This window comes from Macaca fascicularis, chromosome 17 (genome assembly GCF_037993035.2).
Source record: "Macaca fascicularis isolate 582-1 chromosome 17, T2T-MFA8v1.1".
NCBI lineage: Eukaryota > Metazoa > Chordata > Mammalia > Primates > Cercopithecidae > Macaca > Macaca fascicularis.
The window spans coordinates 60536251-60561249 of record NC_088391.1 but is presented as its reverse complement, the minus strand read 5'-3'; the positions used below and the strand labels follow the sequence as shown (position 1 = coordinate 60561249).

The 24999-nt window shown below is 33.0% G+C and overlaps 1 protein-coding gene across 2 annotated transcripts in view; it reads left to right on the top strand.

Moving 5' to 3' along the window:
- KLHL1 (kelch like family member 1) overlaps nt 1-23252 on the top strand; it is a 449152-nt gene extending 425900 nt beyond the window's left edge. For both annotated transcript variants that reach the window (XM_065533314.1, XM_005585986.4), the window contains 3 exons: nt 4294-4506; nt 16043-16214; nt 22091-23252. In XM_065533314.1, coding sequence (XP_065389386.1) covers nt 4294-4506; nt 16043-16214; nt 22091-22150 — 445 coding nt within the window. In that variant the 3' untranslated portion in view covers nt 22151-23252. The remainder of the gene's footprint in view (nt 1-4293; nt 4507-16042; nt 16215-22090) is intronic.
- The last annotated feature ends 1747 nt before the right edge of the window (nt 23253-24999 follow it).

Sequence of the window (24999 nt, the reverse complement as noted above, 5' to 3'; positions counted from 1 at the left end):
ATTGTTTTTGTTTTTGTGTTTTGAGACAGGGCCTTGCTCGGTCGCCCATGCTGGAGTGCAGTGACATGATTCCAGCTCACTGTAGCTTTGAGCTGGATTCAAGCTCAAAGGGTTCAAGTGTTCCTCCTGCCTCAGCCTCTGAGTAGCTGGGACTACAGGCATGTGCTAACATGCCCAGCTAATTTTTGTAACTTTTTTAGAGATGGGGTTTCGCCACGTTACTCAGGCTGGTCTTGAACTTCTGGGTTAAAGTCATCCTTCCACCTTGGCCTCCCAAAGTGCTGGGATTGTAAGTGTGAACCAATGTGTTTGACCTGATAATTGTTCATGAAGACATGTATGTATATTATAGCATATATTCGAACTGCTCAGCGAGAATGTGCCAGTAAAGTCATTTGATCCTGGGCTTACTTTCTGTTTTTGTTTTTGACACATAATAATTATACATATTCATGGATTATAATGCTATGTTTTGATGCTTGTATATATTGTGCAATGAACAAATTAGGTAATTAGTATATTCATCACCTTAAACATTTATTATTACTTTGTTGTGAGAACATTTGAATCCTCTCTTCTAGCTATTCAAACTATGCAGTGCATTATTGTTAGTTGTGGTCACTCTAATGTGCAATAGAATATCAAAAGTTATTTCTCCTAACTGCAAAATTGTACCCATTGACCAACCTCTCTCCATCTACCCCTCCCCACTTGTTGTCTCCAGTCTCTGATAACCACCATTTTACTCTCAAATTCTATGAGACATTTTTTTTTTAGAGTACACATGTGAGTGAGATAATGTGGTATTTGTCTTTTGGTGCCTGGCTTATTTTGCTTAATGTAATGTCCTTCAGGCTCATCCATGTTATTGAAAATAATAGGATTTTATTCTTTTTATGGCTGAATAGTATTCCATTGTGTTCCAACAAATGGAGCACATTTCCATTATCCATTTATCCATTGTTGAGCATTTAGTTGATTCTATAATTTGGCTATTGTGAATAGTGCTGCAATAAACATGGAAGTGCAGCTGTCTCTTTTATATACTGGTTTCATTTCCTTTGAATATATACCAAGTAATGAGATTTCTGGATCGTATGGTGAATCTACTTGTAATTTTTTGAGGGATTACCATACTCTTTTTTGTAATGGTTTTACTAATTTACATTGCCATAAACAATGTATAAGAGTTTCCCCTTTTTCACATCCTCATCAGCATTTATTACTTTTTTGTTTTTTTGATAATAGCTGTTCCCACTAGAGTGAGGTGATATCTCATTGTGGTTTTGATTTGTATTTCTGTGATGGTTAGTGCTGTGGAGAATTTTTTCACATATCTGTCTGCTCCTGGACTTTTCTTTGTTGGGAAGTTTGATTACTGATTCAATATCCAAAATCTGAACAGACCTATATGTAGTTTGATACTAGATTAGACAGATATAGGTCTGTTCAGAGTTCATATTTCTTCATGATTTAGTCTCGATGGTTTGTATGTCATCACTACTTTTTAATGTAAATTCAGGTATATATTTACATAATTTTTGAAACAATTTCAGAAACAGAAAACTGTGATCTATTATGGCCTAGAACTATTTCATTATTATCAACATTTGGTTCAAATGACTCAATAGTATAATTTATCAGAGTAATGTTTATGAATAAATAAAGCAGCTTGAAGTAAACATTTCCTTTAAAACAATAGAATATAAGAAGTTCATATCGTGTTTATTTATGAACTATATAAGAGGGCAATGCTAGGTATCTCACAGAAAGATGCCCATAAGTGAAGTCCTCGCAAAATACATTTAGTTATATTTTAATATCTTAGGGTTACTCCATACTTCTTTTGTGTTAAATCATCAATTTAAATGAAACAGAAATAAGTGAGGTTCAGATTTCATAAGGTGTTTAGGATGATTAAAAACTTATAAGTGAATAATTATTTCACTTTTGGGTGTTTTTGCAAGCTAAATTGTTCAATACTTGCTTTTTTTTTTTTAATGTTCCTATTGGTTAATTTTAGCATACTACAAGATTGAGAGCTAGCAGACTACTTGTGAGTAATCAAGCAAAGAGGTATTACACACATAAAGGGAACACTTGGGCAATCAGATATATTTTACTATGGCAGTCATTACGAAAAACACAAACAGCTTTAAAAAAAATTCCTAGGATTTAAAATAATTTTGCATATCATATTTTAGAGTTATTATATAGTATTAGAGCAGGAATTTTTAAATCTACTTCTCGATTGATTTATATGCTAAGTAATACTGCCTTCCTATGCATTTATTTAGAAATTGAGTATTATAGATTTAAGTCTACTTATAAACATATTATATTGGATATATTGTCCATAGTAAAGAAAACACTTCATCTGCAAACCCCAAATATCTGAGACAGGTCTCAGTCCATTTAGGAAGTTTATTTTGCCAAAGTTAAGGGCTCGTGGCCATTACACAGCTTCGGGAGACCTGACAACCTGTGCCACAGGTGGTTGGGGCACAGCTTGATTTTATACATTTTAGGGAGATATGAGGCATCAATCGATCAATATGTGTTCCATCCAGAAAAGTGGGACAAATCGAAATGTGGGGGAGGGGCTTCCAGGTCATAGGTAGGTAAGAGACAAGTAGTTCCATCCTTTTGATTTTCTGACTAGCCTTTCCAAAGGAGACACTCAGATATTCACTTATCTCTGTGAGCAGAGGGATGGCTTTGAATTATGTCTGCCCTTTGTCCACAAGGAAATTTCTTGTGAGGAAGGTACAGAGCTTTTTTTTTTTTTTTTTTTTTTTTTTTTAATCTTAGTAGCTATCTTTTCTAGGAATAGAATGGGAGGCAGGTTTGTGCTAAGCAGTTCCAAGCTTGAGTTTTCCCTTTGGCTTTAGTGATTTGAGAGTCCCAGGATTTATTTTCCTTTCACACATCTAATCTCATTAAAACACAAACAAATCATATCCTCCCTCTATTCAAAAACCACAATGGCTTCCTGTTGTACTCAGGAGAAAAGTCTACATGCAGCTTGTAAGCTGCCATTCACCCTGAGCTACCACTCTCATATCAGTCTCTGTCCCAGCCACTCTGGCTTCCTTCCTGTTTCTGAAATTTTTCACTCACTATTTAGTCATCCTTAAAACTTCCTTCCCCACATATTCCTGAAGTCACCTTCAATCACTACCACTATCTTCCAAGTTTTTGCAAAAGGTTTCAGTGAGAACTTTTCTGGTTACTTATTTAAATTGTATTCACAATCTCCACCCTCACCAGTTGCATTACTGATCCTGCTTCTGGACTCTATGTCCATTGCACTTTGCACCTTCCCCAGTAGTAAATGATATTTATGTTTACTTTGTATATTATGTCTATCCCTGCTTCCGTACAATTGAGTGCATGGATTTTTTTTTCCTGTTTTGTTCATGGACATATCAATAAAAGTTTTAACAATGTGTGGCACACACTAAACATTCAAAAATAGGTAGTGAGCAAATGGATAAGTAAATAAATGCAACACGGTACCTTACTGTGATAAAATAATGACTATGATTAAATGGGGAAGAACTATTTTATTAGGATTAGACAATGCATTCAAATTATGTTAGTACCATTTATGATGTATAACTTATTTTGGGGTGTTTTCTATCATACTTCTTATTAATAAAATAATTGTAGCAAGATAAGTGCATCAAGTAACCTTCAGCAATTTCAATCATACTAACATTGTTGCATTCTTTTTCCTGTAAAGTCTTGTCTTTAGCTCTAGTATAGTCACTGATTAAGAAAGTTGTTGGTAAGATAATACTTTTAGTTTATTACATTTATTCATTGTTCTAAACTGTGAGGTTGGAAAACAAGGCGCAGGCATGTGTTACATACTGCCAAATCACTTGCTTATCAACAAGTAGGATAATGCCTTTCTCCTGTTTATGTTCATTGTCTTACATTTTATTCTGTATTTTAATAGCCATTTCTTAATATTTATTAAACTAATATACTAATATTACTTATTTCTGCAGTATGCAATTTAAATCTATCCAACTTTCTAGAAATAGAGGTTAAAATTATAGTTGTTTTAATTTCATCTAGTATACTTCAATTTCTATACAAAAATAGAAATTTCTAGTATATATGATCATTTATTGGGTATCTTTAACAAAATCTCCCTGCAAAGTAATGTATTTCCAACACATTCGAGTCTCATACTATGAACATTTATTTTAAAAGACCTTTTATTTTCTCTATTTTGTCATCCAGACTATGATATTAAATCACGTTTTTCCAATTGTGTTTTAGGCTGTATTCAGTTGGAGGTCGTGATGGAAGTTCCTGTTTGAGTTCAATGGAATATTATGATCCTCATACAAATAAGTGGAACATGTGTGCTCCCATGTGTAAGAGGAGAGGGGGTGTCGGAGTGGCCACATGTGACGGTTTTCTTTATGCAGTAGGAGGTCATGATGCTCCTGCTTCAAATCACTGTTCCCGGCTACTGGATTATGTAGAAAGGTGAGACCCCAAGGACACTTTTATAGTGAAAGAGACAGTGCAAATCACATTGATGCCTGATTCAAGTGTTTGGAAAAATTGCATTATTTAGGAAAGTTAAATTCAACACCTAGAGATACATTTTTTAACTCCTTTCTCTCTCTCTCTCTCTTTCTCTCTCTCTCTCTCTCTCACACACACACACACACACGTACTTTCTTTTATTTTCTTATTCTTGTATTCCTGGCTTCCTCCCTTCAACTAATATTTATTTAAATTTCCACAATGTTTTTTCGCAAGTCCTTAAATAATCTTTAAATTTCTTCTTGATATACTTTCAAAACATACATTAAAAAGAAGTTTTGAGTGATTTATGAAATGTGAATATTTGTTAATGCTTTTAAAAATATTGGATATTTTGCTTCTGTGTTCTATTCTTCTGTTCAAGTTTGTTTTACTACCCTTTCAAACTCTCAAAGGTGAATTATTAAGTTCCTATTTTATGACAAATCCTTTTTAACATAAGACAGACTGATTGGAGCTATATTTTTAATAATCTTGGTATATGAAGGAAACATAGGTTCTCTTATAACTCTTTCTAAAATTGACCAGGTGCACAGAAGCTAGAGTGGGATAACACCTTGGCTTCAGGTAGGAATACAATGCAGAGACTTCTGGCACAGCTATCACTGAGTTCTCTTTTGGCTGTGCGTTGCTTAGAAGTATTATATGGTATGCAGTAAGGACTGAACAATCCTTAGTAAGATGCATGGTAATATTTCCTATTACATAGGATCCATAGTGATCCATGGAGAAACGAGGATAAGGAATATTTAGGTCAATTGGTTTATCAACTGGTATAAGATAAGTAACTCTACTGTAACAAATAACTTTAAAACTCTCAGTGGTTTAATACCATGATGCTTTTTTTCCTCATTCATGCTACATATCCATGATATTACCACTCTGGTACTCAGACTGACACATAACCTAGAATATTGGTCATTGCTGGTCTCTATGTCAAAAGGAAAAAGCCAGAGAGTAGTAAATTGTTCACTGGTCCTTAAAGATTTCACCTGCAAGTAATAGAATTCTCTTTTGTTTGTACTACAATGACAAACCAATAACATGGCCACAGAAAACTTCATGGGAGTGTGAGACCAATACCCCAACTTGTATCTGGGAGAAAAGTGAGATGTTTGGTGGATAGCTCCGAGAGCAGAAACATTTTCCTTTTTATATTAGGAAAACACAGCCTGTATCCTGATGCCTGTAAGTGGTATAGATAATCGAAAAAGGCTATTCTTTCCCACTTATGACAATTTTTTCTAAGGATGTGTAATTATTTTTACTGAGGATAAGTCCGTTGGCAAGAGATGGTTTTTGGTAAGCAGGCTGTGTTCAAATTAGATAAAATGCAGAAACAATGTTTACCAATATTGCTACTCTGTGAAATGGACTGTAGCTTTATGGCTGTATACCCATCGAGAAAGGCATTAAGTTCACTGCATTTTCACTTTAATATTTTCTAGTCCACTGAAATCAGGAACTACAGGTGTTACGATGAAGACAGTGGCCAGTGTCCTAATAAATAGGTTTATGCTTTTATACACACAAATGTGCAATCATTTATTTTTTAAAATGCTGCTAATAGACTGACAACTAATCCACTTACATTTTCTCTGCTAAATTCTTGCATAAACGAAGAGATGAATATGATGAGCCTCCTACTTTTACCTTGAATATCTTATATAAATTCTGCTAATGAAATATTTCATCCCAATATTCTCATCCAACCCGACTGTATAATGTATTGAAATGTTGTTTGTGAACAGAGGCATAAATAATTCAGTTTAGGAATATATTTTTGTTGGAAAATTAGATTTAAATAAGCATGGCTATTTTGAGTTATAGGAGTGCAGTGGATATGAGCAGCTTAAGTAATGCAGAAGCACACAGCATTATCATGATTCTTATCCTAGCTCATACTACCCATCAGATTAATAGCACTTTTGCACTTTTTATAACATATTTTCTATGCTGATGATTTCACATGTAACTCCTCAATAAATCAAGATATGCAACTGTGCCTCTGTGAAATCACTTTGCACATAGAATGTAAAAATGTTTTTTAGCACATAATCATAGGCCAACATCATTAGAAATAGCAAGAATAGTGTACAATGCTATGTTTTGTAGAGAGATGGATAGATCACATTTTATTATAGCACAATGATTTTTTATAGAAATATAGACTATTATATAATGGCGGTGTTAAGTCCAGTTTTATAATGCTTATCAAAAATTGTTTGCACTCAGGTATTGTAAGCACAAATAATACTGGCACCTCAAATCAGAGAAGGTAGAAGGCAGGGACTGAATGAGAATGAGGACGCTAGACTAGTTTATGGAACAGATGAAAACTAATTTTGTGACCAAACCTCACCCTAGTAAGAGCAACCTGGTGGACAAAATCAGTGTCCAAAATGTGCATTGAGTTTCAGGAGAAGTGAGGTCCAGAAGATGTGATCTATTAGGCAAACAACATTCATTCATTTATCTATTTAGTCAACAACTATTGTTTTTCGTGTATTTTGCACTATGCTATACAGAGCTTACAGTATTAGAAGAAAGAGACAAATAAATAAATAAACCTTTAAGATACCAAATGAAACTGGAATCTAGGCAACAGATAAGAAAATATGCTCAAAGGCATCAGTCCCGCTGCTGAGTAATAATAGATCAGAACCACCTTTGCCCTCACATCTGCATCCCGGTAATGAGGGCGGGTGAAAGAAGGGTGTCAAGATAATAGGAACCTTCTATGCCAGACTTTGTAATACCCACTTCTGCATCTTCCAATTCATTCTTCTTATAGTTGCCAGAGGGATCATTTCATAATGCAAATTTGACCAAGAAGAAAAATTGAGATTTATTTCTTGGTACTAATTATTAACATTATAATTAAAATTCTTTTTACATCAGTTTTTTAAATTAAACTAGGTGCCATCGGCTGAAACTGCCCAAGATAGCTTTCCACCCAGCTCTATATTATGGTGCTTCGTACAATTTCTGGCACAGAATAGGCACATAACAAGAATGTATTGAATCAATCAGACACTAAGAAAAATGAACCTCAATATTCCCACAAGGAAAACTTTCTTGAGATAAACTGTAAATAGGATGTTATATAGACAAATGAATTGACAGAGAAATTGTAGAAGATAAATGTATAGATTGATAGAGCAGAAGAATGGGTGAATGTTGAGATGGACTCATGGAGAGGCAAATGTAATCATTTGAGGTTTACTTTATGACCGAGAATATTGTAAAATTTGGTAGATGTTTGTTTGGTATTGCAAATCCACATTTGCATTTGCATCATCTTGGCGGAGTATTATTTCCATATACTTTAAGCAGAAAATTGTTGAGATAGATAGGGCCTGAAAAGCTAAGCAATTGTTCAAATACTGATTTAAAAGTATATCCTTATACCTTATCTAAACACTATTAACAATTTTGATATATTATTGTGATGTGCTGCTTCTCCCCTTCCCCCTTCCCTTTCCTCCCCCAAACCCTTTCTCATTCAAGATACTATTGCTGGAGTCAGCTGCATGAGTGCAGGCAGAAAGGACTAGCTAGTTTGTTGCCATTGTTTTTCTGTTACTATGCATTCATAATGTTTGCTATTGGCTAGCAAATTATGCTCAAATTTTGGATAGACTATGTTAATATGAGGATTATATTAGTCCATTTTCACACTGCTGTTAAGAACTGTCTTAGAGTGCGCCGAGATCGCGCCACTGCACTCCATCCTGGGCGACAGAGCGAGACTCCCTTAAAAAAAAAAAAAAAAAAAACTACCTTAGACTGGGTCATTTATAAAGAAAAGAGGTATAATTGACTCATAGCTCCACATAGCTGATGAAGCCTCAGGAAACTTACCATCATGGAGAAGGGGAAGCGCGCATGTCTTACATGGCAGCAGACGAGAGAGAGCGAGCGAAGGAAGAACTTGCCAAACACTTGTGAAACCACCAGATCTCATGGAAACTTACTCACTGTCACAAGAATAGCGTGGGGGAAATCACCCCAATTATCCAGTCACCTTCCGCCAAGTTTCTCCCGCAACATCTGGGGATTACAATTCAAAATTAAATTTGGGTGGGGACACAAAGCCTAACCATATCAAGGATTCTATGCTAACCTAAGTATTTAGGAGCCCTGCTTTATAAGTAGATGCAGCAACGTTAGCTGATACAATAGCTATACCAATTTAATTCTGTGATTTGCTATTTCCCTCAATGGCTTATGAGGAGCGACACAGAAAAGAGGTGACAGAATAACCTGCTGTCCTTAGATATGCTGCCCAGAATTATTCTGGCATCATGATAATTTATCTGCATATTTTGAGGACGAAGGATTATGTGGAAATACAAATATGGACGAATAAATGAAACATATGTTAATCTATACAGATAGAAGGATATCGGCCAGGTCCAGTGGCTCACGCCTGTAATCCTGGCATCTTTGGAGGACAAGAAAGGTGGATTGCTTGAGCTCAGGAGTTTGAGATCAGTCTGGACAACATGGCAAAATCTCATCTGTACTAATAATACAAGAATTAGTCAGGTGTGATGGCACATGCCTGGGGCCCCAGCTACTTGGGAGGCTGAGGTGGGAGGATCACTTGAGCCTGGGGAAGTTAAGACTGCAGTAAGCCATCATTTGCCACTGCACTCCGGCCTGGGTGACAGAGTGAGACCCTGTCTCAAAAAATATATAAATAAAATAAAATAAAAGTAATTTGGCTTTAGAGTGCTAATTATGGTTTTCTGTCGTACTAGTAGAGGAAGTGATTATATAAATAATCCGTTGCTTTTTAGTTTTGAACTGTTAAGAGATATCCAATTTTTAAAGTTTGTTTAAACTGGCATTCAGATTTCCTGGGTGTAATCCATGTTCTGCTGACTGAGAATAGTTAAAATAATTTTTAAAGGTGTATTGTGACAACTGCATCTGAGAGGAGTCAAAGAGCTGTTTAGCTTTTCCTTATTTTCTTTTTGTTCTGTCAACAACTCATTTCTCCTCTCCTCAACCTTGAAAAATGGATGTAATAAAATATGACATAAGTCAAAATAGAATTTTTCATTCATCATTATACAGAAATTGAAATCAAATTAACTTTAAAGTTTTTTGGCATTGAAAATGAACAACAGATATTGAGAAGAGAAGCAGAAATTTATTTTCTTCCGTCTTCCTTTCTGAATCATTCTATGCCCATTATGTTTTTAAGAAGGGGGTTTAAAAAGTTAGGAGAATATCAATAAGTACATCAAAAAAGACTACCCATTTAAAGTGGACATTAAGCACATCATCGGCATAAGAGCCTGAAACACACTGAATATATTGAGGAGATTTTTTCAAACATTGTGCTGACTGCTTTCTCCTCTGTCTTGGGGTTAAAATTAACAGTGAATTCAAAACCACTTCAAGGTATTATAATCATCTGAGGTTTACTTTATGACCCAGAATATCGTAAAATTTGGTAGAAAATCATGTGTACCAACAAATATTGTCTATAAGGGTAACCATTATCCCACTACCATTATTTATATGCTTTTAGAAAGTTATGTGTTATAAACCAAAATATGAAAATTATTTTCATTTCAAATATATTAGGATCTACCCTAAAACTTTAATTCTTAGAATTCTCTTAGGACAGAATCAGTTTGATAAAGCATGTACATAAATCCAATGTGAGTTTATCACAGAAAGGCACATTTGGTTTAATATTGAAAAGAGTAATAATGTAACTTAATACAATGACAATTAAATGAATGTCTGAATAAGTGAATAGATGATAAAAGTCAATATCCATTATAAAAATGCTCCCCAAACTTGAAAAATAAACTGATGTTGTTAATTTGATAATAAGAATCTACAAAATATTCATAGTCAAATATGGAAATGTTTTGTGTTTTTCATTAGAATGAGAAGAAAAACATGACTGCTAATACCATTTTTATTAGACATGTTAACAGAACAACTAGCCATGTTAGGCAATAGAAAGAAAGCAAATTGCCACCAATTGGAAAGGAATAAATAAAAATGCCATTATTCAAGATTATGTGATAAATATCTAATAATTTCATATGAATCAAACTAGAAACTGTTAGATTGAAATAATAAGATTGCTATATACTCAGTCAATATATAAAATTAATTGGGCTGGGCATAATGGCTTATGCCTTTAATTCCAGCTCTTTGGGAAGCCAAGGAAGGTGGATCACTTGAGCCCAGTAGTTTGTGAGCAGACTGGGTGACATAGTGAGATCTCATCTCACTAAAACTTGAAAACAATAATAATAAAAATAAAAAGTTAGCCAGGCATGGTGGCACATGCTTGTAGTACCAGCTACTCTGGAGGTTAAGGTGGAAGGTTTGCTCAAGCACTAGAGCTGGAGGTTGCGGTAAGCCGAGATTTCACCACTGTCTGGGTGACAGACTGAGGCCTTGTCTCAAAAACAAGCAATCACACAAACCCCAACCCCCTCCCAAAAACAAAAACAAAAACAAAAACAAAAAATGAGCAAACAAAATTTATAAATTTAATGCAGTCTTTTTAAATTACAATTTTTTCGTGTAGTTTCATTGTGGCTGTGTGTACATTGGAAACATGATCTTAAAATTTAAATAAAAGTGAAAAGCGTCCTAAGTTCCAAGACAACTTTGAAAAATTATATATAAAAGCCTCTTATTAAATTATTTTAACTAGACATTGTAGTAACAATACAGTATAAATAAGTAGACAAATGGAATAGATTTGTGTTCAGAAACACAATCACACATGTAGAGAATCTTGATTATGGCAAAGGAGAAACCAAAGAGCAGTAAGGAAAGGCCCGCCAGTATGACAGATGTGGCTGGGTGATTTGGATATCTCATGTGGAAAATCGTAGTCTTATCCTCTATTACATATTACATTAAATATCAACTCATGCTGGATTTTAGATTTAAATATGACCCATAAAACAATAAAGCTGTTAGAATACAACATAGGAGATCACCTTCAAAAACAAATGAGGTGTGAAAGATTTCTTAACCTAGACCTACATAGGATCATCTATAAAGAAAATATGACAGTAAAATGTCTTCAGAAGATACCATTAAGAGGGTAAATAGTTGTTGGAAAGTGGGGAAAATATTTGCAATGCATATAACCAACAAAAGCATTGTTTCCAATATATAGGTAAATTCTAGATATCATTTTTAAAAGAACAGAAAAGCTAGGCAGAAGGTTTGAACAAGAACTCTTCAAGAGGTGATATCCAAATAGGCAACGACTACTGGGGGGGGGGGGGGGGGGAAGATTGGATGGCATTAGTTATCAGGGAAATGCAAATTAAAATTACAATATTATACCATCACCTACCCACTGGAAAGTCTAAAATGAAAAAACACATAATACACATAATACTGCATGTTGGAGAGAATGTAGAACAACTGACACACGCTCGTTACAGTGATGGTAGGAGTGGAGTGTAAATTAACACAGCCTCTTTGTAATACCAGTTGTCAACATTTACCACATTTAAAAGTATACACTGTCTTTGACCCAGAAATCCCATTGCTAATATCCATTAGAAATGCATACATACGAAAACATCTGAATGAAAATGTGTATTAGGAACATTATTACTGTTATGCAGTTATAAACAAATAATTTGTATTGAAATTAATTGTTTTATATTTCTAGAAAATAAACAGTTTTAAAAGTCCAGGAACATTTCCTTTGTTAATGTCATGAAATCTGGTAAATGTTGGTTTTCTTTACAGGAAAAAATAAAAGTATTTATTTTCAGCCAACACTGATGTCACTCTCGATTGCTCAATTCACATCTGATTTCTTAAAGTTAATTAATACAGAGATTTTGTGATTAATATACTTGAAATCTATGTGCCACTCTTTTGAAGCAGGCTATCCATTCTCACAGCATGGATCTTTATTTATTTTTTTGTTTCTTTGGTTTTTAATTTGATTTTGTTTGTTTGTTTTACAGGCAGACCTGCTGGACTCTAAATCACTTCTTTATTGTTTAATTTGCTCTCTATCTAAATATCTCCTGTACAAACTTGGGAAAAGAAGCATTCTCAATTCTATTTGTTAACAAAGTAATGTGTTTATATTTAAAACAATTTTCCTCAGAAATGTTAAGGCCAATTATTATCCTTAAAGTATGAAAATGACACTAATGGTTGAAAATTTAATGGTTTCTTAAAAAATTCAATTTGGTTTTACAAAGATAAATTAACTTTTGTTCTGTGACTATCATATGCCTTTAACAAGTTTTCATCTTGTAGTTAATTTTAACTACTATATACTGGCACTTCTTTTGCTTGAAGGCTATAAACTTTAATAGAGTCTCTGATACGGAGCTCACACTCTGACCAGGAAGGCCAAGGTAAGATGCAGGAAAGGCAGACAGCCCAAATACAGTAAGACCCCACACCCACCACCTTATTATAAAAAAGAAAAGACAAAAGAAAAAAGCTGGCAACTAGAGGCAAAAAAAAGGCTGCTTGGAATTCAAGGTTTTCAGAAACATGACCTGAAAATGACAGAGTTCACTATTAGTAATTGTTTGGACAATGCTTATACATCTATAGATTGTTTATTTCATTTTCGTGATAATAATTTTGTATGTGCCAGGCTGAGAGGTGAATCCCAGAGTTCCTGAATATAGAAAAATCGATTTAAAGTTATCATTCTGAGAACAAGAACAATGGCAACTGGGAGATTTTAAATTTGTGTGATCTCTTCCTAAATAACTGGGAGAGTGTGTCTATGTCAGATGACTCAGATTTTGTTTTGGTTTGGTTTTACTGGTAAAATATACATTTAAATATTATTATCATGACCAGATAAGACAGTTATTACAGATTTCAGATATGTTACCTACTACTGAAAACAAACACATCTAATTCAAAGATTTGTATTTTCCAAAAAAAGCCTTAAAATTGTAAAATTACTTTTTAGAAAATTTAAAATATATATTTATATATTTCTGATTGCAGGTTAGTGTTTTTAAAATATGTATCAAAATGTAGGACAAATTAGTATTTTTTCAATTTCCCTTCCAACATTTGAGTTTTACGTGAAGAACTAAACCTCTGGAAATTAGTTTATTATTGCTTAGCACACTAACGTTTGCTATTCTCTCAGTTCCCATGACCTATTAAATAAATACATATATACATATATATATATATATATAATTTGCAACATGATAAAGTCTGCTTGCAGACAATATTTGACATAATTCTATAGAGCTGAATAATCATTAAATGAGGATAATATGACTTCAGAAAAACTGCTCATGTGACATGATGGTGACAAAATCCAGACTGTATTCTGTGTAAACTATTCACTTTAAAGTTATTTGTACTAGAAAAATTTTCTGACAAACAAAAAGCAAATGATGCAGTTAACTCCCCTATACTTATTTTCCTGCTTCAACAACTATCATAAATTTGTTCTTATTGTTTCATCCATTTTTCTGCCCTGTGTCCCTCCTTTTTTCTCTAAAGTTTTGTAGAGAAATTTCTGAACATATTTTCAACCCAAAACGTTATTGAATTATTCCAGAAGCAAACAAAGGTAATAAGGACTTTATTTGTTAATGTAACCCCAAAGTTATTATTCTGCTAATAAAAACTTCAATAGTTGCTTATTTAAAGGTAATGCCTAGGTTATATTGATATTCAAAAATGTCTCAAACATTTTTTAACAGTTGGTATGTTTGAATTAGGATCCAGGTAAAGGTTACTCACTATATTTTGTTATATTTCTAATTCACATTTAACTTAAAACAGTTACTTCTTCCTAATTATTTACTCGTTATCTTTTGCCATTGATTTATTAAATATTCAGTCAGTTACTTTATAAAATATTCCACATTCTGGATTGAACTATTTTCTCCATTGTGGTATCTTTTATTTTCTCATATTTAAAAATCTTTGCATATTTAAAACTATTTGTGGACATTGTTTAAATATTTTTAAAGGAGATTTTGATGGCACAGATTATGTATTTCTGTTGGGGTGTGTGTCTATATACGTCTGCATCTATCTGTGATGTTTTGTTTGTATTAACTACAGCACTAAAAATTAAATTTTTACGTGCCGGGCAGCCTATGCTTCAAGGTGATCCTGATTTTCTAGCATTCAACCAACACCTCACTTTACACATCATCTTGGCAGTGCACAAACTCCCCAACCACGGTGTGCAAATTCACATAACATCGTGGGAAATATGAATATTCTCTGTGAAACAGAAATTCCACATCTTCTGTAACAAACTTCTTTATTTTCAGTAAGGCATAGGTATTTTTGTTTATTCATTTGTTTTAGGAGTGTTCAAGTTAAAAATTGAATGGGTGGGAAAAAATGGAGCAGGAAAACAAACTAAGAATTTGTTTGTTGTGTTTTTTGGAAAATCCTTTTTCACAGTTTTATTTTATATTCATTCTTCTGGATTCTTACCACCCTTTCTGTTTTTGTATCTGAACCTGCAATTGTGGGCCAAAGGCAAAGGTATATTTTCTTCATTCATTCAGAGTACATTCATTAAAGGAGTCTTCAGGGTTTTGCCACTCAAAATGTGAAATAACTGTATGTGCTATATGGTTATGAAATTTTATTGAAAATAATTTTTGTTTGAATTTAATAACAATAACTTCAGTCTTCTGACTTTGATCTCTTGAATTACTAGTCTCTCCCTCACTGTGAATCCTGATAAATGTCACTAAACTCAGTTGTGTTCATGTTATAATTATTTCCCCACTTTCAGAGGCTACTTTTCGATTGAGTAAACTGAAAGTACCTTCTTACCCAGGGAATCGAACATCCCATAAGCTAACCAAAACTTACATCTTGAGACACACCATTTCCTCAGTCTTTCTTGAACATAGTCACGCTACTTACCTGTTTCCTCAAAGCTGACCATGCATTAAAACGAAAAACAAAACAAAACAATGCAACAACAATAACAACAACAGCAAAACACTACAGTTATTTTTGTACAAATTTTCCTTTTTTTTTTTTTTTTCTAGCAAATTTAGGCTAGACTTTCAGAACTGGTTTAAAGGAAACTTCATCTATCGAGTATTCCATAATTCTCCCAGATTTTTAATCATTTCTTCTACTTCATTACCATAGCAGTCTGCAAACATCTGTTTCATATACCCTAATTCTACTGTGGATAATAGTTATTTATATATCTGACACTTTTTTGTAGAAAGACATCATGACATGTATTTCTGTTGAATGAATCTGCATTCATCTATGAGTCTGGATGCATTTTTAAAATATCTTAAAATTTAGGAAGCTAGACATAATGGATGTTCATTCTAGAATACAAGCTCAAATGTTTGAGCCTTTAGAGAAAAAATAAGTTTCCTTCTTCATGACAGGTTTTGCAAAAAGTAAAATTTTTATAGTAACAGTTGAATGTGATTAGAATATGTTATGCACTATTGTCATTGAATTTTAGATATGATCCCAAAACAGACACGTGGACCATGGTGGCTCCTTTGAGTATGCCCAGAGATGCTGTTGGGGTCTGTCTTCTTGGTGACAGATTATATGCTGTTGGTGGCTATGATGGACAGACATACCTCAACACTATGGAATCCTATGACCCACAAACTAATGAGTGGACACAGGTAAGATTGTCATCAGCATAATTCACTTCAAGGATAAGAATTTATTTCATTTTCTTTCTGTGGAGGAGGGGTATACAAACAGTAATCTAGTAAAAGTATCCTAAACCCAAAACGATTGCTTTTGTCCAACATTGTGTTAATTTTGTAAAAAGTTCATTAAATTATACATTCTTATGTACTTTTTATTACTACAATACCAATAAAATATTTATTAAAAAATGACATACATGCTTATTGAGATTTCCATTTTCCACAACAAGAAACAGAATCTGAATTTGAGTTACTGAAGTAAAAAATAAAAGTGTAATATATTGATTCACAAAACCCTAACTTTAGAATGTTTGGTTTTAGAAACAATATAAAGGCTGCAGAAATCAACCTTCTTGGCATTCATTTTTGTTACTGTTTATTAGGTCCATTTTTATCTGTTGCAGAGAGAATTTTCCACCTGGTGGTGCTGCTGGAAAGTCCAAATAGTAATCCCCGCAGCCATAAACAGAAAATAACTTTTTAAAAATCCCAGTTCAATTAAAAGAATAAACAAGAAAGGGCTTTGCATAGCCTGTCATGTAATGAGTGCTCACTCCTTGTCAATCATTTTGTCCAGGAAGTTGGAGTAAAATGACTGGCTTATCTTCGGTGAGGCATTATCTCTTACATACACACTGTAGTTAGAGACTCAGGATCTTGCTAGAATGAAACAGCTCCCATTGTAATCACATAACTAGAGGATGTGTGTTGGTGTGTGTGAGTGTGATGGGAGGATGAGGCCAGGGCAAACTAATTATAGTGGAAAACATCTTAGCTGCATAGCTACTATGGCCTTGCTTATGATGGAGGAAATTGATACATTCTGACTTGTGCCCTTACATATTTGATTTCTCTTTACTTTCATTATTCTCCAAGTCTCTCAATATTTCTATTATTTCTCACTTTTACCAGAAATCTAAAAGTAAGATACTGTTCAAATAAATCGTTTCCATCTAAGAGTGCGGTACATCTCTAAAGCTTTATTTAATTGAAGCGGGATAATAACCACATCTCCTCATATTGCCTCAGTGGGTAGAAGGATCTAATTTTGGTCACAGAAATTGACTACAATTTATCTAAAGAATTTGAAACCCGATTAAAGTACATTTGTTTTAAAGATACTTACTTTTAACGAAACATAATTTCCTTGATTTTGCCAGTTTTGATGGTACATGTTCAGCAACAATATTTAGTTAGACTAACCTCAGAGTACAAAACCAAATTCCTAATGGCTAGACTAAGGTACCTGCATTGTGAATTTATTATCCTCTAAAGGAAAACTCTTGACTTCAACAAAAATAGGTACATGTAGCCAAGTAAGAAAAAAGGAGGAGTAGAGAAAAGAAGGGAAAATATCAAGAGATCTAAGTCTTGTTATTTTCTACATTTTACTTTAATTGCTAAAGAAGAAGCATTTCTTATTCAAAGAGCACTGTATGTAAAAAGAAGTGAGCAATTATTGCTTTTCACATTATTGCACTAAAATTTTGAAGGATATATTTTGACTCTGTACCTTTCTGAGTCCCTAGTGTTTCCAAAGCAAACCCTGCATGCATGAATTAATGATTGTTGATTTACTAAGGAACTGTACTAGCTAAATGTGTGTGTTTTAAATGTTCCACTTAACAGAACATTAAACAAAGGAAGCTTATGTTTATATAAGTGATGTAATATAATATATGAATACATATTTCTAATAAAGAGTAATTATGCTTATCATTCCTCTAAAATTGAAATCAAAACAATGTATGTAGTAATAATAGGTAAAAGACTGCTAAAGATCATTTTCCTTCATCTGTATTTTATTATACTTTTTTGGATTATATAGTATCTTACAAACAGCAAAGTGGCATTTAAAATGTTTTATAACAACTTTACTTTAATATAATAAACATTAAATTTAAAACTATTAAATTACTTTAAGATTTTGCTTCCATATCTTCTCAATATTTATATTTTTAAGGCTCTCGAGGGATGAGCAGCAGACCCATACAAAATCCCTTTAAAAATTTTCAGGATTCTAGCCTACTTGAAAGGTTTCCCATATTTGCTGAATTCCTGTCACTTTCACTCTATATGTCCTATAAGTGGCATAAGTTGATTATCCCATATAAGTTGATAATCACCCACAAAAGGCTGATTGTTAAAATAAATAAGCAAACTATATTAAAATATCCAAATATGTGGATATTTGGAAAAATACTCAGGTTAGCTTGAGTTGGAAATAGATTAGGAATCGATTGCCAGTTTTGTTGCCTTGTTTTACAGAGAATGTATACACATACCATATGTATAGATACATGTGTGTATCTATGTATGTTTTAAATAAATTTGACTTTTGTCATTTAACACTGGGCTTATTTTTTGTGTTTGATTTGAAAAAATGATGCACGTGCTTCAAGACACAAAAAAGAACTTTAACCCATTTCCCCTTGCCTAAGTAAAACTGCCCTTTAATATATTCTCTTGGTATATTCTGATAGCACTATCAGACTGCATTCATCTGCAGGTTATAAGGAATCAACGACAATGTTTCTTTTATTGTGGGGTCTCCAAAGACTAGCAGAGTTGCTGGCTCAGAGTAGGAGGTAGTATGAATGTTTCTCAAATAAATTGAGAAGTATTGTTGCAACTAGGTATACTTTTTGTGTATGCATTTCATTTATTTGTACACAATAGATATATAAGATATATTGAGAATGATATATTGCCAAATTTGTTACAGAGAAGCCTGGTGAAAGATCTACATTCAGCATTACTTTTATTTCATTGGTTCTGTGGCCAACCTTTTTAGGTTATCATACTACTCATGCTGAAGGGTACAACCCCTAGAGGGAGAACAAGGGGAGATTTTTAAAAATATATATTAAATAAATCTGGACCAAGAGGAAAGAAGGATAACTTTTCTTAAACATTTAAAACATACTTATATAGAAAAATACCAAATCTTTAAAATAGCATGATTAATTCTTCGGTAAGAGAATAGCACTTTGATAGAACTTAAGTGCATTGGGCAGAGAAATCTTCTTTCAGGAAATATGTGGAATGAGGTCTGACAAATGAGTAATAGCTAACTAGATGAAAATATAGGAATGCTTTGGCTTAAGGAACATTATTTGTAAGAGCCAGAGGAAGAATATTTGGTATGTCTCACTGAGCAAGAAAGAGAATCATTAAGTTTTGAGAGATAGACATGGTTTACATTATGTAACCTGAGCTATGTGGAAGACTGAAGAAATGGATAGAATTAAACTTGTTGGAGATATATTTAGAGAGCTTGATGATTCAGATTTAGGGTTGAGTGAGGTAAAAAGAAGGGTCGAGGATTCTGTCTTGAACAACTGGGTGGAGATGGGTGTCATTTGCTGACATAAGAAACACAAGGGGAATATCGCATTTTGGTTTTTGGAAAAACAGAAAGGATTCATTTTCACATGCACACATACACACAAGCATATATAAAGATAGAGGTATAGATGTAGATGAAGGTATAAAGTTAAGTTACTCACTCTATATGTAGTCTAGTACACAGTACTGAATATTGAATGGACATCAGGTAGCCTTTGGGAAAGTTTCCAAAAATACAATTACCCAATATTAATCCTAAATTTCCATGTAGTGATAGGGTTTGTGCACATATACAGTCATACGTTCCTTAAAAATGAAATACAATCTGAGAAATCCATCCTTAGGAAATCTCATCATTGTGCACATACTACAGAGCATACTTAGACCAACCCAGATGATATGGCCTTCTACACACTGAGGCTGTATGATATAGCCTATAGCTCCCAGGCTACAAAGCTATGTAGTATGTTACCGTAATGAGTATTCTGGGTAATTGTAACAGAATAGTGTTTGTGTATCTAAACATATCTAAACATAGCAAAGCTACTATAGAAATGTGGTACAAAAGATAAGAAGAGGTACACACCTGTATAGGGCATTTAACCTGAATGGAGCTTGCAGGACTAGAAACTGCCCTGCATGAGTCAGTGACGGAGTGATGAGTGGATGTGAGGGCCATGGACATTACTATATGTTACTGTAGACTTGAAAAACACTCTACACTTAGGCCACACTAAACTTATTTTAAAATATTTTTCTTTCTTTAATAATAAATTAACCTTAGCTTACTGTATCTTTTTTTAACTTTTTAAACAATTAAATTTTAAAAAACTTTTTGACTCCTTTATAGTAACAGTTACGTTAAAGCACAAACACATTGTCCAGCTGTAAATTATTTTCTTTATATCCTTATTCTATGAGCTTTTTTCTATTTTCAAAAAAAAGCAGTACAACAGGTTTGTTTACACCAGTGTCACCAGAAACATTTGAGTAACGCGTTGTGCTTTGATGTTAAGAGGATTACGACATTACCAGATGATAGGAATTTTTCATCTCCATTATATTATGGCACCACCATTGTATATGTGGTTCATCCATGACCAGAACCTCAAGGATGAAAATGCAGCTATACAGTGCATGACTGTATTTTGTAAATGCTTCTTAAATGACTCTGATGTGAAACAATCCATGAAAATCATTAGATAATAAAAGAAAGACCAGGGAAAGTGCATGCATTTTGGAGTCAGGTAAACTTAGCTTTGCATACATTGATGCTGTGGGATTAACATGTTATCTCCTGATACTGTATTCACTACTATCTCTCTCATGGACATAACAGTACAAAATGTGATTACAAAGATAACAGTGATGACCTATAAAAACTATTCTTCACACAAATATATCACAAATATATTCACATGCTCCTTCCCAACTCTCATTTTGTGCAATAATTCTATGAGGAAGACAAGTGATGTTACATTAAATTAGCTTTTACAAATAATCCATTAAAGAATAAAAAATAAATATCATGTGGATTTTTTTAACCTACAGTGGGATGATGGGTAACAACAAATACATTCAAAATAACTGGTAGAAAATGGAGGTAATTTTTATATTTAGAGTGTAAGAATGTGTCCTTTTCCAATCAATAAGATAATGTATGTGATTTGAGGCTACTTTGTTTGCAGCTATTTTATTTCTTACATTTTATACACTTACTTTTCACTCTGAAATAATATCATGTAATTTCTAATCTACCTTGATATTCTTAGAAAACTGTAATAAAAATTATTGATATCAAAAAGCTCAAATTATCAAAATGTTGGCTTGTCTCCAAAGAATAAATTTTCATTACAAACTCTGTAAAAATTATTGCTTTTAATATATTTCTAACCATTTTCATATTCAGCATTATTAAAAAAATACTCAGTTCTCATTTCAGTGATTGTCATAAGATGGAAAATTTTTAATAAGCATGTAGCAATTATAATTATGGCCTATTTATGGCAAAATATTGAATTTATTTCATTGTATGTCTCTGTCTAAAATGAATGAATAACACATTTAATTCAATACAATATCTGGGGAAATAACTTCAAAATGATTGCAGTAAGTGTAATAGCTATTTCATCTAAAATATAGTCCAAGCTATCACTATGAAATATTATCACAAATGTGTCCGTGCAAGCTCCAGAATAGAGCTTTGATGGAAACTTTTCTATAGCAGATTAATTTCAATAAAAATCATTAAATATTTTAATACTGTTTTTAAAAACTCCATTAAAATTGTAGGCTTAAAAATTTTCAATATATAAATCATTGGTTTTTTTAAAAATGCCATTTTCAGTGTTTTCATTGTTATTGTACTACTCTGGCTAACATGGGAAAATGAGCACATTTATTTATGATTTTCCTGTATATAATCTTTAAAATATAAGTTGTATATTTTTCTATGACAGTAAAACTTGTCTTAAGTTGTGTTTCATCTTTTTTAACAGATGGCTTCCTTGAATATTGGGAGAGCAGGTGCCTGTGTGGTAGTCATCAAGCAACCTTGACTTATTGATATTTTACTTGGAAAGATTTTACTTGCTGGAGTGGTTATTTTTATACTGAGTGGCAAGAATGAGAACTTCCAGAGATAAAAACTCTTCAAGAACAAGGATCTCTGTAGCATTACCTATTGATGTTGAAAGAGTTAGTAGATCAAACAGAATAGTAGGAAACAAGAAAACATTAAACTTATACAGGAACAATGTCTGGCCATATGTTAGTTCGGGAATGGTTATTGGTAATTTGTTTTGTATTATAGCATACAATAACTAGAGTTACCAAAGGCTTGTTTTTTCTTGAGCAGTTGAAAGGAGAGACCAGTATTTGTGACATGGATAATTTCATGACCACAGCTCATTCAATCATTTTATAGTCTATGGCAATATCCAAGAGATTGCCAAGAGTAGAGGACAGAATATTTCATCTGACAGAATCTGATTGGTTTACTGTTTTTCTAATCATATGTGATCACACTGGGAAGCAGAATTATGCTTTATTAAAATAAACCTACTTCTGCCTCATTTTCCTAAGCTATGAGAACGATTAGAGAAACAGATTCATGCTTGTATCTTGCATTCAGAAAACAAACTGTCCTGCTAATCAAAGCTGCATATTTCATCAGAGATAATGGTTGAATTTTATGACAACCATACTGGCAATCTGAAACTGGCAAACACAAAGGATTGTTTTCATTAGGCTTACCATGTTGCTTTGCTTTTTTAACACACTGAGCCAAAGATTCAGTATAATTATGAGGCTTTTGCCTTATGTTGAGTTCAGTGTAAGCATGGAAGCTAGTGATTCTGAATGTTATATATATCCATTGCATGTTGAACTCCTTTAGCATTTTGTTCTTAAACAAACTTAGAATATCAAAAGAAAAATGTATGATCCATTAAGTGAGAGTGTTTATGATTATTGCTAGAAAGAAGGAAGACTTCATATTCTCATCACCCATTTTTCAATCTTGTTACATTGATCTGTACATTATTTTAAGCTACATGTTTGTAATTGTTTAAAACATAAAGTGGAAACATTACACAATGTCCTTAATAAATAGATCCATGTAAATTTTAATTACGGTTAATAAATGATCAAAAATTTGCATTTATCAGTGTATTTTTTAATAAATTTTAAATCAAATGTAAGGTGAAAGTCAACAAGGTAGGTACAGAGACAGGCAATTATATTATCTGACTTTTCAAATTGAAAGAAGTATGTATCTCCATAAAAACATAATACTTATGCTGATGCCAAATGTAATTTTAATTATTGTTTCTTCTGTATTCACCCACTTGAGACAGTTATCATTGGTGCCCAGAAAACACGCATTGCTTAATAAGAGTACTAAGACTAGTGTAGGAGCTAGAAGAGGCAAGAGAAACTTCTTTGATTAAAAAAATCAATGAAAACTATGGAATGGACTTTTATTGTTAGGTAGCCAAAGTATTTGAAATCTAACAACTGAGGAAAATATTAAGAAACAGTTTGTCTCAAGGAAACATTAGGAAATTTGAATTTTCTCGAAATGAACGCATGGTCAAATGTATTAGTTTATTTCAGAAAAATGATGCCATTATAGCTAAAAAAAATATGGTAATATCAATGATAATTTTTACATTGTGGTGAAAAACATGTGATATCAAATTTACAATCTTCAGTATTTCCAAGTATACCATTCAGTAGTGTTAAACATATTCACATTGTTGTGCAACCAACTGATTTGCAAAACTGAACCTCTATACTCATTAAACGACTCCCTTTCTTCCTCTCCCTCCAGCTCCCGGTAACCACATTCTACTTTTTGTATCTATGAATTTGATTACTGTAGAGGCTACATGTAACTGGAATTATACAGTAAGTTTTGTAACTACTATATTTTACTTCACATAATGCCTCAAAGTTAATCTATGTTGTAGTATATGACAGAATGTCCTGTTTTAAGGCTGAGCAAAATTCTATTGGATGTGTATGCAATATTTTTAAATCGATTCATCTATGCATGGACACTGGTTGCTTTCACTTCTTTACTTTTGTGAATAATGCTGCTACAAATATTGGTGTGTAAATATCTCTTCAAGATCCTGTTTTTAATCCTTTTAACCATATATAACAAAAGTGGAATTGCTGGATCATATGGCAATTGAAATTGCTTTTGTTTTTTTCTTAGGAAGCACCATACTGTTTTCCATAGTAGCCATACCGTTTAGCATGCCCACCAACTGTGTGCAGAATATCCTTGTCAACATTTTTTGTTTTAGAAAGTAGTCTTCATAATGAGCATAAGATGATAGCTATTGCCTTGTGATTTTAATTTGCATTTCCTCAATCATTGCTTGCTGGCTATTTTTATATAATCTTTGGATTAATGTCTATTCAAGTCCTTTGTGCATTTTTAAATTTTTAATTTATTTATTTTTTCTTTTTATTCTTCTATTTTATTTTCCTAGGCTTTAGGGGAACAGGTGGTGTTTGGTTAATGAGTAAGCTCTTTAGGGTGATTTGTTAGATTTTGGTGCACCCATCACCGGAGTGGTATACACTGTACCCAATTTGTAGTCTGTTATCCCTCACCACCTCCCATCCTTTTTCCAAAGTCCCCAAAGTCCATTGTATTATTTTTGTCCCTTTTTATCCTCATAGCTTAACTCCCACTTGTGAGTGAGAACATACAATAATTGGTTTCCCATTAATGAGTTACTTCACTTAGAATAATGGTCTCCAATTCCATCCAGGTTGCTTCAAATGATAATATTTCTTTCCTTGTTATGGCTGAGTAGTATTCCATTGTGTATGTGTGTGTGTGTATAGATAGATAGATAGATAGATAGATAGATAGATAGATAGATATAGA